Consider the following 16,600-nt stretch of genomic DNA (forward strand, 5'->3'; position numbering starts at 1 on the left):
CCTAATCTCGTGTGCACAGCTAGATTTCATGTTTGTAAACAGCGGTAGCTGCCGTCGACCTAATGGGGCGCACATAGCTACGTATCGGCGCGTATAGGCTCCGCCCAGGCCGAAGCTCGCCGTCGAAACAACCGCTTTCACAACCACGCGATCAGTCGTTCTAAACAAGCGTAATTCCATTTGTACATAGCGTGCTCAAAAGGCGATCCGATAGGATCCTGGATCTCAACAATTTAGTAACGATCAAATTCGATTCCAAATCAATTTCATTCTTCTCACGCAACTTGAAATACACATGTTCGTCTATAGAAGGTTTCATCTAACAAGCGCAACGGGATACGAATTGTGCTTCCCGTTCGAAATCATTATGAGTAAAGTTTCTCGGCACGCTACATTGTTCCAAGTTTTTTTTTCCCGTGTTTTGTGGCGCAAAAGACGAAGAAACATGCGAAGCGAGCGCGTTGCTTCCAAAACAGGATGACCCGTCTGGCTGGATAAATTCATTTAGAATTTTCGAGCAGGTCTATTTCAAATACGGTTAAGTACGTTTTAAAAGCTGCATTTCGAAACATCCGCCGTCTCTTCTGCTAAAGAAGGAATCGATGTGGTTACAAAACACCAGAAATGTAATTTTTTTTTCTTGTTGTTGGAGCCACTCTAAAGTTTTACATAAATGAAGCATTTCTAAGATGTTGACGTTTTGCTTCGTCGTAGCATAAAGTTTAATTTCACTAATCACAGACAGCGTCAGCAACACTTCGATGCAGTTGCACACCGGTGCTGCAAGTTTCCCAGTCCAACACTAGCGGTATTGCAGGCTTTCAGTTTTACTGTCTAGGGTAGGTACCACAATACCAGTCTGAACGTCCACGAGGCGTACAAAACTCATCGTCCAGGCAGTGCGTCACTTCGCGAAAGACTTGTGGCCCAGTCACAGGCGCGAACACCACCGGTATCAATTATCGCTTAAACGGTGTAGTCCAGCCTATCGGATGTCCTCGGTATCGGTGATCGTGTACTATAAACAAAGTAAGGGCGGTTCACATGTGTCTCACCGACTACCAAGATTGCATCAACTGTTAATCACGAAACAATGCGTTCGATGGTCATCGCTATCCGCTGTAATCGACAGCGGTTATCGAAGCTGCCACTTCGATTTCATCACGATGCGCCGATCACTTCACTGATCACCACCGTGCACAGCGGCAGTCTCTGAGAAGAACACGTGATCGTCAGCAGGCGGCTTCACTTGTGGCCGTGAGGGGAACAGTGGTGTTGTCCGAGAGGTGCGCCACCTGCTGAGAAATCGGCGCAGCCTTCTGGGCCGCCTTCTCCTTGGCGGACTGCCTTCTCGCCCATAACGCACGCGCCAACCAGATGAGGCCAAAGAAGGCGTTGGCGACGGTGAGCGTGTGGAAGAGGCCGTCGTAGTCTCCGATGGTGTCGCGGAAGTAGCCTGCAGCACAAAAGGCGCAGTAATAACAGCGATAAGTAAAAAAAAAGCGAAATGACATTTGTTAGTAAAGTCACAGAACACCTATATACTGGTAAAGTGGTTGCACAGCAAATGCATGTGCACGAAAATCTCGAAAAGTAACGTGCTGATTGAATGCGAGGTGCTTCTGCGGTGGACAATTAAGAGAAATGGGGGAGCCATTGCCCCTCTCTCTAAAGCGTGTGCCAGCAGCCCTTCTCCTCTGTCGTAGGGTTCCTCGACGGCGGCGGAGGGAAGCGTACATCGAGATCCCTACCATGTTGTTTTCAATGGGGCTGGGGTGGTGCAGCATCAGAGGTGGCAGTGAGCGCATGCACACATGTGCGTTGCAAGCGGCCACCACAATGATCGCCAGCTACCACTCCCGTTAGAAACTAGGAAGGGGGAAAAGGGATGGACAGGAGGTTTTCGACTCACGCGGCAGGCATCTTTCTAGAGGAGGCGTTGGACAGACGATAAGCTACCTTTTGTATACCCACCCGTGTAGTCGACGTGCCTGGCAAGTTCACGGTATCCGCAAAACTACTCAGTTTGCACAAGAACGTCGATGCACCTTGTGACGTTTGGCACAAAACAAAAAAAAATTTTCAGCTTCACTGACGTGAAACCGGGGGAGGATCGAAACATGCATTGCACGCCCATGGTTCCTACAGCAAAATTTTTCGTCTTTAATGCTTTACTCGCCACCCATCCACTAACGCACCATCACTTTGAGGATAAGTTTCAAGAAGTGGTATTTAGGGTAGGTGGCTTTACCGCAAAGGTGCGCGTTTGTGTCTCCGGTTTCAGCTGAGAAACTTGAGCGCTTCGGTAAATTTCGTCGGGAATTAAGACAACGCGGCGGAACCCAATAATGTTCAAGGCAGTAACGACGAACGTGTAACTCGTATTGTGAATACTATGGACTGTAGACGAATAGTGGGATTCACTCAATTTTCGTGGAGCATACTAGTTTATGGTGGACCGTGACGACGACATGACAGGCCGACAAACCGAGACCCTAAGGTATTCGCCCCCTAAATAATGCCGCATCCGCCACTACTCTCAGACTGCGTCGCATTGCAGTGATTGCCACTGTGCTTGGGATCTGTCGTATTTCAACGACCGATTATGAGACAGCGGCAGTAATTATAAAAACACATAAATGTCAGAAAAAAACATATACAAAATAATTCTGATGTGTGGGCAAAGTGCTAAGGCAGTTCTGTGCAAAAAAAAAGGTTTTATTAACTTGAATGTTGGTGAATCACGATTCACGACAATCGACTTGTGTAAGTCATACACTCTCTCGGGGGCTACGGGAGGAACTTATTTATTAAAGGCGGTGTTTCTACAGAAAAAAAAAGGTTATTGAATGTTGTTGAAATCGAGACGCGAGTAGCAAACTGGAGGTAGCTGTCGTAAGCGGTCTCGCCAGCAGCGCCCAGGTCACCCGTATCGCAACAACTTTACATTCCACACACGCACACGCTCCGAGCCAACTTTTGCCACGAGCTTCTTGCCAACCGGCGACAGGTTTCCGGGGAGGAAAATTCTGCGCCGCGAGACATCCGGCGTGGGTGATCGTACGGCTGAGACTTCTCGATAACGGTCAATTGTGGTTTTGTGGTGACTGTTCCTTTTTCTGTTAGCTACATTGGCATTGTCAGGAGGTGGGGCATGGAGATGGAGGTCTACACGCACCCACCTTCCCCTCAGAAAATTTTTAATTTGCATATACACGCGTACATAAACATACAAGCATACACAAAAGAAAGAAAGAATTAGGATACCTTAAAGCTTCGCCTTTAAGGGTAGAGCACAATAGCGATGTCCTGTTCCTAGTGCGTACTTGAAACACACAGTTGATGAAGCGTTTTCGAATTTGCTATGCACCCTCTACGTGGCCTACCAAGAATAGGCACAGTAACGTATACGTGCCTTTTGTAGTGGGTGAGCGGCTTTAAACCACGAATTCATTATGGTAACCACATGTTCCGACTCTCGCTGGCAATGGGCGCTTTTACCACGCATTATTACTGCAATATTTAATGTTGTATATTGTGAAGCATGTGTCTACTTTTACTCCATTTCTAAGCCGGGGAAGTTATTTTCACTGGATTCACAACCAGAAGCTCGGCTGTGTGGTAGAACGTCCGCTTGCCATGCAAACGACCCGGGCCGCGGACCTAAACAATTCGGGTTCGATCACCACTCAAACCCAGGATTTTTTTATCGTGTATTTTATTTGCATCGTTCTCGATTTTTCGCTCACAGCCACCGACGTCGACGCCGCAATGTCTGGGGGACGCGCTCTCTAACGCTATCGCGTTAAAGCGTTAGGCATATGCAGCACATGCAGCATGCACAGTTTTTCATTGCCCTAACCACTCGGCCACCTCGCCGACACATGCACAGGCTGTGTTCCAATTCTTAGACAGCACGTAGACAGTCTACGCGGGCTGCTTAGAAGACAGCACCGAGCCCATGCTGTCCGAAAATTAGAACACACCTAGACGGCTTTTATAGAGTTACTGTATATGCTACCTTTAGGTATATGCTACCTAAAAGATAGCATAATACAGTAACTCTAGGCTTTTACGCAACGAGGCGCCACCTCGCGTTGAGAAGAGAAAGTCGAAATAAACAAACGTTACAGTTGTATTTTCTAGCTTAATTTGTGTTAAATTTGAAAAAAAATTAAACTTTACTGACATTGAGCTTCTGAAGAAGCGTCTGCTTGTGCGAGGACTACCATTGCGGCGAGAAATCGGTCTATCTGAGCGATTCGCTGAGCCGCCATCTTGTTTACACAGCAAAGTAGCCTGCATCGTATTTGTCTATACGATGCGTTCTTCTCGGAGCCGTCTACTTTGCCGGCTACGTGAGAATTGGAATGGGACCTAAGATGGCCGCCGTCCATTTAGTTGTCTATTTAGCCGTGTACGGTGAGTATTGGAACACACCTACAGTCCCGTGCGAAAGCTGGAGGAGCGGCCTTTTACACTTGCATGTGAGCCACTACGTTATAAATGGACATAATTTCTGCGAAGTGGGGAGGCGGTGCCCCTATACCAAGCCATTATTTGTGTAATTCTGCAGAGAAGCGAGGTAGGTATCTGCTACATCTCTGTAAGGCAATATGTGCGCTTGTCGGTGCTGTGGCTGGCGATGAAAAATTACGCATAAGCTTTTCGGAATGCGCTGGAAGACAAGCGAACCCTACTCGTTGCGCAATTCGCCTTGTGTGACGCTTCGTTGTTATTTTACTGTTCCATCAGGCTAAATTATTTCTGTTAACGTGATTCCTTATTCGACACGCCGTCTGTAAAGAAATTTTCTGCGAAGGCGTTTCAGGCGCCGGTGTGGCTCTGTGGTACAATACTGAACTGCCACGCAGAGGTCTTAGGTTCAAGTATCATCCGATCCTAGATATTTCTTTTTGTCATTTCACATGATGACTGTTGCAAACAAGGACAATGGTAGCGGTGGCGGCTGACAATTACGCCAACACGATCGGCTGTTGCTATCTCATGACAGCTTTTGCTGTAAAACATACGTAACTGGCGGTTGAACAACCACAAAGCCTACCTCCGAAAAAAAAAAACGTCTGGCCGTCATCGAGGTTTTTTATTTCCGGCCACGACTGCTATAGGTTTTAATGGAGTTGAAATGCAGTAATAACCAGCCACGTACTTGAAAAAAACATGGGCGAACGTTAAAGAACCCAAGGTAATCAAAATTAATGCGGTGTTTCTACTGCGACGTTCTTAATAATTATGTCATGACCATGACACGTAAAACTTCGTTAATTTTTACCTTTAAGGGTTATTTGCAACACTTCTTCAAGTAGCCATCGAATGACGTCATTAACGGAGTTTATTGCTTAACAAATCGGACGCAACGCATTTCTTTAGAATCAATCAAGTGTGAGCGCATGCTGTAATTGCTTTTTCTCTTCTTTCTTTCCGACGGGCGTGCTACAAGATATAGGCAGGGAGAGATAGCACTGGAGAAAGAAGTTACGTCACATGACCTTGGGCAGTATGCGTGGCCGTCCGGGACTATATTGATGAAACTAATAGGTTGACTAATTAACCAGTTTCATTATCCTAACATGTCCACATTATTATATACGTATAAAATCAGATTATTGCTCTGTTCTAAGAATAAATTCGTTTATTTAAATATTTGTATGCATTACATTAAGCACCACACTTTCCTAGGCTATCGGTAATCTTTCTGTTATACCTCCATCATTCCAAATCTGAACAGTAAAATTTAAAACCATTCGATTCTTGGCCAATCCCCCACAGTGGGTATGCGCCACTAACAATAGGAGAACAACAACAACAACAACACTGTCCGTGTGATCATGAATGAGCGCACAGGCACGTGGCGGCTTCCAGCGGCGACCGCGCTAACTATGCAGCTCAAGATACTGAAATCAGTCAATGGCCGGTAAATTTGGGCATGCGCGGCGCGGTCTTTTGGGTATATGGCATCACATATAGAAAGAAGATGGAACGATTTCGAGCGGTCTTTGACAATTGTGAATTCCAGGTCACGTGCCGCGCAGTAATATTTTATCATCTGGCTCGCGTGTTCTCGGTAGCCTCGACTATATACCAATCAGCAGCGTTATAGGGCCCCTTCAATGTGTTTCTTGTGTTACAATGTTACGCAAGATACAATGACGTCTGAGGAATAAGCGTTCTTACCGACGACAGGAGGCCTCGTCAGAATTATGAGTCCCGTGATGAACATGACTCCCCCGAACATCATGGCGAGCGACTCTCTCTTGAAGTCGTGCTGCAGCAGGGGCGCGATGATGCCTATGTTGATGCCGGTGCCGCAACCAAACAACAGCGAAGAAAATATCAGCGGCACAAGGGTCTTCGAAGTCCTTATAGCCTGCGCACCGGCGACACTGAACACGAAACCGGCCAGTTTGGAACACTCGATGGGCAGGTACTTGCGGTCCACGAACCACCCGCTGAGCACGCGAAACGCCAGGTCGGCGGTAGAGTAAGCGTGCAGGAGGTAAACGGCACTCTCTACACTCAATCCCTTGTCGACGGCCATGTCTGCGTACACCATGAAGTAGGTGGACATGGTGTACACTTCCAAGGCGTAGGACAGGCCGTCCACGTAAAACTTCCAGCTCAAGAGCGCCTTCCCAGTGTTCTTCCACAGCAACATGGTTTTGTCGCGAACTCCCTTAAGGCCCCGAGGCATGTCGCGCACGCCCAAAGCGTCGCAACTGGACCCTATGACCCTGTCGTCTGTTAGGTCTTTGTTGGGGCTGCAGACGATCTTCACTGCCGAGGAACCGTCTAATGCCTTGGAGTCCAGCATCTCCTCCATTTCTGCGGCGCCCGATGCGTCGTGGATATTGCACTTGGCGACACCGTAAGCCTCGGCCTTCTTCAGGCCCACGTCGCCCTCCGAGGAGGCAACTCCCCGGCGAGCTGGAGAGGTCTTGCGGGCCTTCAGGGCCCACGACGGGGTCTTGATGACGATGCACGCCGGCAGGGCATTGAGACAGAGGGCGCCTATGAGCAGAAACAGCTCGGGCGTGCCGTACGTGACGCGGAAGTAGTTAGCCAGCTGCGGGATGAAGTAGACGTTGTAGCACTGCGAGGACCACACGATGCTGGTGGCCGTGGCGCGCCACTTCTTGAAGTACAGCGACGGCAGCACGTTGGCGACCACGAAGATGCCCGAGGTCGCTCCGCCTACGATGGTCAGAACCACACGAAACCAAATGAATGAGCTGCTTCAAACATTAGTAATTGTCATATAATAAAGAAGGCTTTGTGAAACCCTCTGTTTCATACGAAATCTATTAAGAACAACTTTTAAGGGAGTTGCATTAGGTTTCACTCTGAAACATTTATCTACTAACTCTATAATTAGACGCTAAGAATTATAACTAAAGAAAGGACGCAAATCACTTCAGACTATTTCCTCTTTCTCATTTAACGTAGATACACGCAACACTCGATCTCGGGAAATGTGGGAAGTTCTGCTTTGCAGAACTCACTACGGGAAACAAACAACATGCATGCAATTACCATATCTTATAAATATTTATATAAGTCACGCTACGTAAACATATTGGTTTCAATATTTAGCTGGTTGTGTTATTTTTGGCATTGCGCAGTTCTCTCAACACTTACTGTGTAATGACTGAACAATCGCTTTTGTTAATACATTATACTTCTATAACATGTCAAGGTCGAACAACGCATTTCTTATTGTAGATTGCTATTTGTGCGTTACCTTTTTGCACTTTTTTACTGAGTCATGATAGTGGGTTATAATTTTTATAATTATTGTTCTGTCTTCTGCCAAGTGTGACAGTCAGTGCACGTTTTAGAATATTCTTGTGGGTAAGCTGGTTGAACATTATGCCATACAGTAGCGCACCGCGCATGTAACGACGAACACAACAGGACAGCACAGGTGCTGTGTTGTCAACGCTTGTGTTGCTCGTTCTTGTTCGTGTTCAGTGTTTAATGCGGTGTGCACTGCCACATATGCCGTAGTGAGGTTTGAGAGCCTATTTTAGATAGCGTTGGTCCACTGCCCACAACATCGCTTTTCTGTATGTCTATGTGGAAAATAAAACTGTAAGAAACTACTTAGCTACCGTCTTAGCGGCTGTGGCGTGACATTGCCAGCGCAAGGTCACGTATTCACTTCTCCGCCACGGATGTCGCATTTTGACGAACTGCGAAATACAAAAAGGCCGCATGTACTTAGATTGAGCTGCACCTTAATTGATCGCAGGCGAACACAATTCTTTCGCAGTTCCTCATTACTGCGTGCTTCACTATTATATCGCGATATTGGCACGTAATATTACGTAGATTTAATGAGTCAGGTACAAACCGTGAATCTCTGACACTGACAGCAGTGTCATCATTACGCGCTTTTGTACTCTTACTAATGTGTCACCGGTTAAAATATCACGCGAAGGGTTCAGGAACCAAGATGTCCCCGTTTTTAAAGAAGCGAATGGCGAGACAGAATCATGAGGGTGGAGGAGACTGACGTCATAAATCACGTGACTGAAACGGAGTCAAAGACCGAGATGGAAGTAATGAAGAGTGTAGTGACACTATACAACTTCATGTTACTGTAGTCAGATACAGCTTAAACAGACGCCAGAGGCCCCGCCCTGATGGTGGCAATGCAGCAGCCTATCTTCTCCTCGACTGAAGAAATCTATAGTGCCGCTTAAGCACTCGGCAACATTCTACGAAGGCGGGGTTCACCCATAATCCAGATCATGACGTCACCCTTGACTGCGCGCCCATTGGTGCAGGCTTGCGTGCGTGTATACGCCTACGAGGAGGAAACGCCGCGCACTTTTCGTCCGACTATAGAAGTGGGTTCGTCCTTCACAAAAGGTCACCGAGAGAGGTCGATCTCTGAGGTCACAAAAATCATGCCTTGCTTCTCCATACCTGAGATTAAAGCAGTCAATACATGCCGCTTGGTAGCCGTTTATCAGATTGCATCGATCAGTACTTGCCTCGCTTGTTGACTTGTGAGATTACAGCAGTCAATACATGCTTTGCTAGCAACGCATAATGTCACGCCGAAAGATAACACAAAGTCGTCCGAATTCTACCTCGTACCGACTAGCGAGTACATCAATTATTAATCGCTGGAAGTCGCTGCGATCTAGTGCACGTTCTTGTCCCGTCTTTTTAGCGCCGCTTTCCACTCGTAAATGATGATAATTTATATCATGCAATAATTTATTTTTGAGTCATAGATTCAGATCACGCACGTCAATGTTTGAAATTATTTCTATTTATGTAAGAAAAAAACATATTGTGCTTATATTTCAAATGTTAGAGGCCTGAAACGTTGTTTTACCTGCCTGTTTTTTTTTTTTTTTGTGCCTAAAACGCGCCTTTGTGTTGCCTCGATATTCAGCCCCTACTAACCAGCATGTCTGGAGGCACTGTGCCATTGATCGTTCGTGTCTTTTGGAGAACTACATTCCGCAGACAAAAAATAAATCATTTTCGCTCTTCTCGCCATTGTTTTCGGTACTTCTCCATGCATTTTCTCATTGTTTTCGGCATGGCGCAATCACTTCGCCGTGGATGCAGCAGCTAGGCCATCGCAGTCGCATGCATCCTTCCCGCCGTGCGCACTCACTGTACTCTCAGGTTCTATCCGTTCCATCGGATGAGCTTGTTCTTCGGTATAAAGTAGCTCCTTCCACAACGTCTCGTCCCGCACGGCCGGTGCAAGGCCGTGCGGGATGCCAGCACTCTATGCCAGCACTCTAACTCTGATGCCAGCACTCTAACTGACGCTGTGGCATCAGAGTCTATACACCAACGCCACCTAGATGGTGTTGGCTCTACTTGAAACAAAGTGTAGCATTGCCTCCGCAATCAGTTCCGACAAGGTTTCTGGGGCTGATTTCGCAGGTCACAAACGCAGTCTGTTATTGCGACGCTTCCACGCACTGATTTGACTCGGTGACGAGGCAGTCACGTGCTTCGTCTCACGCGTTGTGCAAGCATGTGCAGTACAGGGCAGCTTCGATACGCGAAAATCGTGAATCTCCGCCGTCTACTGATACGACTGTGATGATATCGACTACGGGAAGTGTTGCATTAAGCGCCGCTGAAATACAACAGTGTCGACAGGTGAATGTCGCGCAAGTCAGTTCGGTGCAGCGACGGACATGCCAGGAGGGAGCGGGAGGCCTTCGCGCAATCATGGCACAAGCTGAGCACTCTGTCTCTCGCGCTTGTGAATAAGAGCGCATGGCGACCCTACGCTGACATAGAGACACCGATGCAAGACCGAAACGATCGTGAGTTCATGATCGTGACTGATGAGGACCGTGAGTTCAAAAGCGATCGAATGACCGTTGGGTTTCGCTTGCACGGTTGACGAACGCTGTGGTTCAAGGGTGATTTGCGCGACGCTCAGGTGCGTGCAGTGTCTCCTGAAAGTGAGTACCGGTCGCGAGTTGTTGATTGTCGTGGTGGAAAAAAATGTGCTCCCAGATATCAATCAACATCTGAGAGTGATGTAGCCACTAAACACCAATAGACATTAGATATCAATGAGTAATAAACAATGAACAAAATGAGTAATAAACAATTAACTGCTTTTGTGATTACACGTTTCACTGTCACGTGTTGTGCTGATTCCTATATCAGACGGATAAACCACTTTTTTTTCATACATAGAGCCTTCAGTGTATGCCCACACTGTCTACGTACCGTGAAGGACGCCGAAGAAGAAATTTATGAAGTCGATGTTGGGCGCGAAGTAGCAAATCATCATGGACGTCGCCGTGATGAGCACGCTGCCCAGGGACACCGCCTCGTACGAACACAGCTCGCACAGGTAGCCTCCGATGAGCGCTGAAAGCGTGGCAGTGTGGAATAAAGCATGATGCACACTACAAACTAAAACAAACTTAGAGCTGTAGTCTCTATACTTTCGTGTTAAAAGCTAGAAGTCACATGACTTGAGCTGAAACGTCACTTGCGACGTCACACCCCTACAATGCAATTTGAATGGAATGCAAAGTTCTGTCTCGCTAAGCATAACTACGAAAAAAAAAACAGGGCAGTTGTCAAACACGCGGTCATAGCATGAAGCCTCTAAAAAAACACGTAATAATACGTCTGAAAGAAAGAGTTTGTTGCCGAGAAGCTCATCGTGGACCCAGGATAGAGACAAAAATTAACGCCTTTCCGAGGTGGTCCAAGAGCAACCGCCCCGAAAAGTCTTGGTCCCGTGTTCGATAACCGGACCAGAACGAGTTTCTCAGCAACTATAAAAGCTTTATTTCTGGAAAATTCGTATGGATTTCTTAGTCACTTCGTACTACAAACTGATGGTTGTCAATATCTTTCTCTGACACTTCAGTCACCTAGCAAGCTACCGCATGACCGATGTGCAGACAGTATGTATAATTATCGCTATTGGGCCAGTGTGTGTGGTTGGCCCGTATGAACAGGGCGCCAGTGACCTACGTCATGTCACTTAGTGGTTCTTACTATTTTGCTAGCGTCACTACTGCCAGAATCAAAGTGCGATCATCAGCTCACAAACGAGGAGGCCTCTGTATGCAGAGTCCAAAACGTTTAGGTCCGTCACACAGATGCTCGAGGACGAAGTACAAACAAATGTGTTTTATGCACACGCAGATAAAACCACCACCAGTTACGTCCACTATGATCGGAAAATAAGGAAAAGAAACATTAATATCTGCTATAAACTGTTCATTAGGCTTGTGACCACAAAAAAAATCCTAAAGCGCGTTCACTGCGCGTATGTGGTTGTCAGGACGTGGTCGTGGCCCAGGCCTAATTCTGCCGCCTTGCCGGGTGCACTTTTCCCTGAGAGATAGCTTACAGGCGATTCATAATGCTGCTGACACATATTCATTCCCGCTCTTTTTCTTTGTTTGTCCTAATGAACACACATGCTATATCCTGCAGCAGTCGTTTCGCACGTATGCAAACAGACCACACCTCTGCATACATATATCATGTTAGCACACGTAAACGAACAACGCCAGGTGGTCGTAATTTCCGGAATCCGGCTCTTTGGCGCTGCTCATAATCATATCGTAGTGTGGTTTTGGCTCGCGAGACCCCGGAAATTACTGTTGCTTACAAACGTCATCTGATCAGGTCGTTTTCTTTTTTTTTTTCTTTTTCAAGTTTGCGACAGTGTTTATACGTGTCCTTGACACGTACTATCGCGATGAAAAAAAAAAAAGACAAACGGCGGAAATCACCGCGACCAAGAAAAGGTAGCGTAAGCAGCGCAGTTGGCAAGTTTTTCACGATTCGACGGCGCATGCGCGTGCTTCCACTAGCGGGAAAGTCACGAAACATCTCTTATTCTCGGAGGCTGTCGTTCTGGCCACACTAGTCGCTGCGGCCCCTGCCCGAAACGGCAAAGGACAGCATAAAAAAGTGTAAGAGGCAGATCGACGCAACTCTAATTCCTTTCTATGTTCTAATTTCGCGCCACGGTAATTTTCAAAGCCACCGCGCCAAGATGGCGGGCGCTCCCGTGCTCACATGCTGAGCAGAGGACGGTCATGTGTATGGTGAGAGGGAGAGAGGCCTCCTCGCGGCTGGTTTGGTAGTGGTCGACGAGGCCCACGTAGATGACGCCTGCGGCACGCACGCTCACAGTGGTCATCATCATGCACCAGCTGAGGAAGAACAGCACCACCCAGCTGCGCCGAGAGTCCATGCCAGGTGGCGTCGAGGTCGCCGGCGCGCCCGACGACGCCATCTTTGAGCGCGGTAGGCTGCGAACGACCCAAATAAAAAGAAAAAGAGAAGTCAGTGGCAATTAAACGTTATGTGGAGCTGCGTCAGCATTGCCTATAATCACGTCTAATTGCCTTAAGCTACCACGCCATCTTTGAGGGCGGTAGGCTGAGAGCGACCCAAAGAAAAAAAAACAGAAGTCAGTGGCGATTAAACGCTATGTGGAGCTGCATCGGCATTGCCTATAATCACGTCTAATTGCCTTAAGTTACCTCGATAAAGGACACTAGCAAAAAAGTTGGTCAAGGGCAAGTGAACAGTGTTAAACCTCAGCCAACAGAAGCTGCAGTGTTGGTTCGTGCGAGTACTTCAAGTGTACGCAGTGCACTTTTTCTCTTTTCTTTTTATCCAGTCGCCAAGTTTCTCCGTTTATACTCGTTACTCAGATAAGTAATGCGCAGAATGTAAAAAACGCAGTGATTTTAGAAATATGCCCTGAAAGTGGCCTAAGTGTACGTATATAGCCGCGACCTTTTATGGTAGCAGATCTGAAAGAGATTACTAAGAAATATTTGTAGAGCAGGTTTAATTTGATAATTTATACTTAACGAATATTTGTGAAGTATGGGCATTCAAAGTGAGGTTACAGCAACGGAACGTAGCGTTTTCTTCTGTAAGATAATATGAATACTAATGGATTGCTTAATTTCATTACCCCAAATTAAGTTGTAATAACTCGTATGTGATGTAAAGAGCGCATTAAATATCAGAAGCCGCCCCGTCGCGGTGGTCTAATGGCTAAGGTACTCGGCCGCTGACCCGCAGGTCACGGGACCGAATTCCGGCTGCGGCGGCTGTATTTCCGATGGGGGCGGAAATGTCGTAGGCCCGCGTGCTCAGATTTGGGTGCACGTTAAAGAACCCCAGGGGGTCGAAATTTCTGGCGCCCTCCACTACGGCGTCTCTAATAATCATACCATGGTTTTTGGACGTTGAACCTCACATATATATCAAATATCGAAAGCCTTTGAGAAGCTGGCAATAGGCCCTCACATTTTCTCAAGACACCTAAGACATTGCAAAGCTTGTTGTAAAAGATTCTGTATGATAACCCCATTTCATGTGCTGCGTATCTGCGATCATCTGGCATGACGGCGACGCCATCGAGATGACGTAAAGCTGCGAACAAGAAACGGCCCACGTGAGTGATAGCAAGCCTCGTCTATAGTCGGCATACACGTACATAAGATCACTCTGTTTCATTCGGTATCAGGAGTAACGTAACGCGACGTTACCTTAAACGCAACCGAAAGCAATTCGCACGCGTGCAACAATATGACAGCGGCTTATCTGGAAAGGTCATGTATCACTGGGACGATTTAAACGCAATACACTGTATAGATCTTTAATCAGACAACAACGTCAAGTAATCAAGACGACAACTTACACGGATCCAGGCCTTCGACGAGACGTGAACTAGATGTACGTGGCGGAATCGTCAGACGTGCCCGTATAAGGGAGAAGCGCGCAATAGCCGACGTATTTTAAGAGGTATCGATTCAAGCGAGTGGCACACTACCGGACGGTGATATTAAGGTACCGAAAACCTATAGATAGCCCGTCATCGAATATTAGAGCTGGATTGCCACAACTGGGACAGGACGACCAGCTCAATCGATACTTGCTGAAGGTTTGCTTAAAACATTTGAGCGTCAAGTGCAAGCCTATCGGCGCTGTGCTCGAGTGCTGCATATATAGGTGCACCGTTTCACTTTTGCGATAACGTTTGCTACAGTGGCATTGCGTGTTGACTTTTTGTCTCTATATTTTTCTCGCATAGGGTCAAAGGCTTAACGGTTTGTCGGGTCATTTTGTTGCTATACTCTGCCCTTTTTTTGCGAGCAACGTTTCTTTTTGTTTGTTTTGTGTGTCTGCGCGTGTGCAGACACGAAATGCGCAGACACACCTGTGTTTGTGTGTGTTTATGTGTCTGTCTGTATGCGTCAGTGCGTGTGTTTTTTTCTTTACTCGGATCAACACTGAGTTCTCTGAACCCTTGATGCTCAATGCAGAACTGTTTTTGTATTATAAAAAAACAGAGGGGGAACGTTTATTGAAATTTGAGTATATGAGTAATCGCTTTAAGTTGCGGGAAAGACATTGAACTTTGTCAAAAACTCTCTACAGGGCTTTTTTTCGAGCAAGCATAGAATTACTCACTATAAAAAGTGAGAGCGCATACGACGAGGACATGTACGCATGACGCTTGAGGTACACGGGCAAAATATTGATGATGATGATTGATGTTTTGTGGCGCAAGGGCCATTTCATGGCCAAAGAGCGCCAGTTCATGGTACTATAGAGATATGTACAGTGATTGCGATAAGCGGCTGTATAAGGGCCTTAAAATTCCTCGCGCTAAGGCGGGTAAAAACACAGAAGTAATAAAATCATGACCATGCCATGAAAATTGTGTGGTGCTAGTGGATGACAAAACTTGTGATTATAAAAACGATGATTGACATGTATGGCATTAGCACAAGCGCCTCCATCATTCACACCCTTACGTCCAAGGGCCGTGAGGCAAGTGCTTTGTTGAGTGTAGCCACCGCAGCGGACACCTCTCTGGAGAGGTCGTGCTACGGAATACCCGGGTATATAACGTGAAAAGTACGGACGTCTCCCCCATCCCTAGAAAAAAAAAAAGCCGATAACGATTTATGTGTGAAAAGTGGTTCCCTATACCGACGAACATTGCAGGATGAAGTGGTATCTGTTGTCGGTAGGGTAACGGAAAGTGTTGTCTTCTCAGCGTGTCTAATTTTTTACAGTGGATTAGAATGTGAAGTACGGTGAGTGCTTCTCCACATGTCACACAAAGGTGGATCACCCCAAGACAAAAGAAATGAATGTGTTGTGTGTGTGTATGTGCTGTTCTTAACCTTGTAAGGATTACTTCAGTGTGGCGTGATTTTGACACTGGCAGTCAATGACCAAGTCGCGGTTCGATGACACGCAATTTATTACCTGTGTGTGTCCCATGTGCTCTGCCAATAAGCCCTTCGCTTTCGTTTCAGAAAATGTTTCAAGTTGAGTTCAGGGATTGTTATCGATGTAGCGGTTTTGTTGGCGGATTCCGCTAGCTGGTCCACCAGAACGTTGCCTTGTATTTCGCGGTGTCCTGGCACTGAACAGACTACAACATGCTGCTTGGATGAGTATAGACTGTGCAAAAAAAGTGAATAAAGCGAGACAAGTACAGGGTTTTTTGTGCTTTTTAGGAGTTTTCAGAGGTTTCACTACGCTTAGGGAATCTGTATACATTATTGCCTTCTGTAGTTTCATTTGTTTAATGTGTTCAACGGCCACAAGTATCGCATAAGCTTCGCCGGTGAAAATACTTGTATCAGAGTGCAGAATCTTATTACACACGTTGCAACAAAATCTTATTTAGAAACGAGCAGCCGCTTGCTTATGGCGAGAGAAAAAAAACCATGACATCACGTATATGTGCCGCCCGCAGATAATTCCTGTCTTCGCAAAAAAAAAAAAAAAAACTTGCTCCTAAGAAAAATTATTGGCGGTTTTGACACACACTTGTCACCTACGCTGTCAATTAGTTCAGCTTCAGTGATCTCACTCATCGATCAAACCAATCGAAATTTGTATCGAGTAACAAAAAGCACCACTGCTGGAACGAATGCGCATCTTTCCAAAGCTTGTGGTGTATACGCTTTCAGCGGCCGTGATAGGCCACCCCAATTTTTTTTTTTTTAACAGGAAAGTTCTTATGCCTATTTCAGTGTCCCTGAGAATTAAAAAACAGCTATCTTACTCCTCC

The 16,600-nt window shown here is 46.5% G+C and overlaps 1 protein-coding gene across 1 annotated transcript; it reads right to left on the bottom strand.

Moving 5' to 3' along the window:
* Window positions 1-809: 809 nt before the first annotated feature.
* LOC119181220 (monocarboxylate transporter 5) lies at window positions 810-14,229 on the bottom strand. The gene is made up of 5 exons (XM_037432405.2): window positions 14,207-14,229; window positions 12,562-12,797; window positions 10,741-10,884; window positions 6,196-7,212; window positions 810-1,456 (listed from the first exon to the last, which is right to left on the bottom strand). The coding sequence occupies exons 2-5, from the start codon at window positions 12,779-12,781 to the stop codon at window positions 1,233-1,235; spliced, it is 1,605 nt and encodes a 534-aa protein (XP_037288302.2). The 5' UTR covers window positions 12,782-12,797; window positions 14,207-14,229; the 3' UTR covers window positions 810-1,232.
* Between the last annotated feature and the right edge of the window lie 2,371 nt (window positions 14,230-16,600).

The sequence above is a fragment of the Rhipicephalus microplus genome, chromosome 3, assembly GCF_043290135.1.
Source record: "Rhipicephalus microplus isolate Deutch F79 chromosome 3, USDA_Rmic, whole genome shotgun sequence".
Classification (NCBI taxonomy): Eukaryota; Metazoa; Arthropoda; class Arachnida; order Ixodida; family Ixodidae; genus Rhipicephalus; species Rhipicephalus microplus.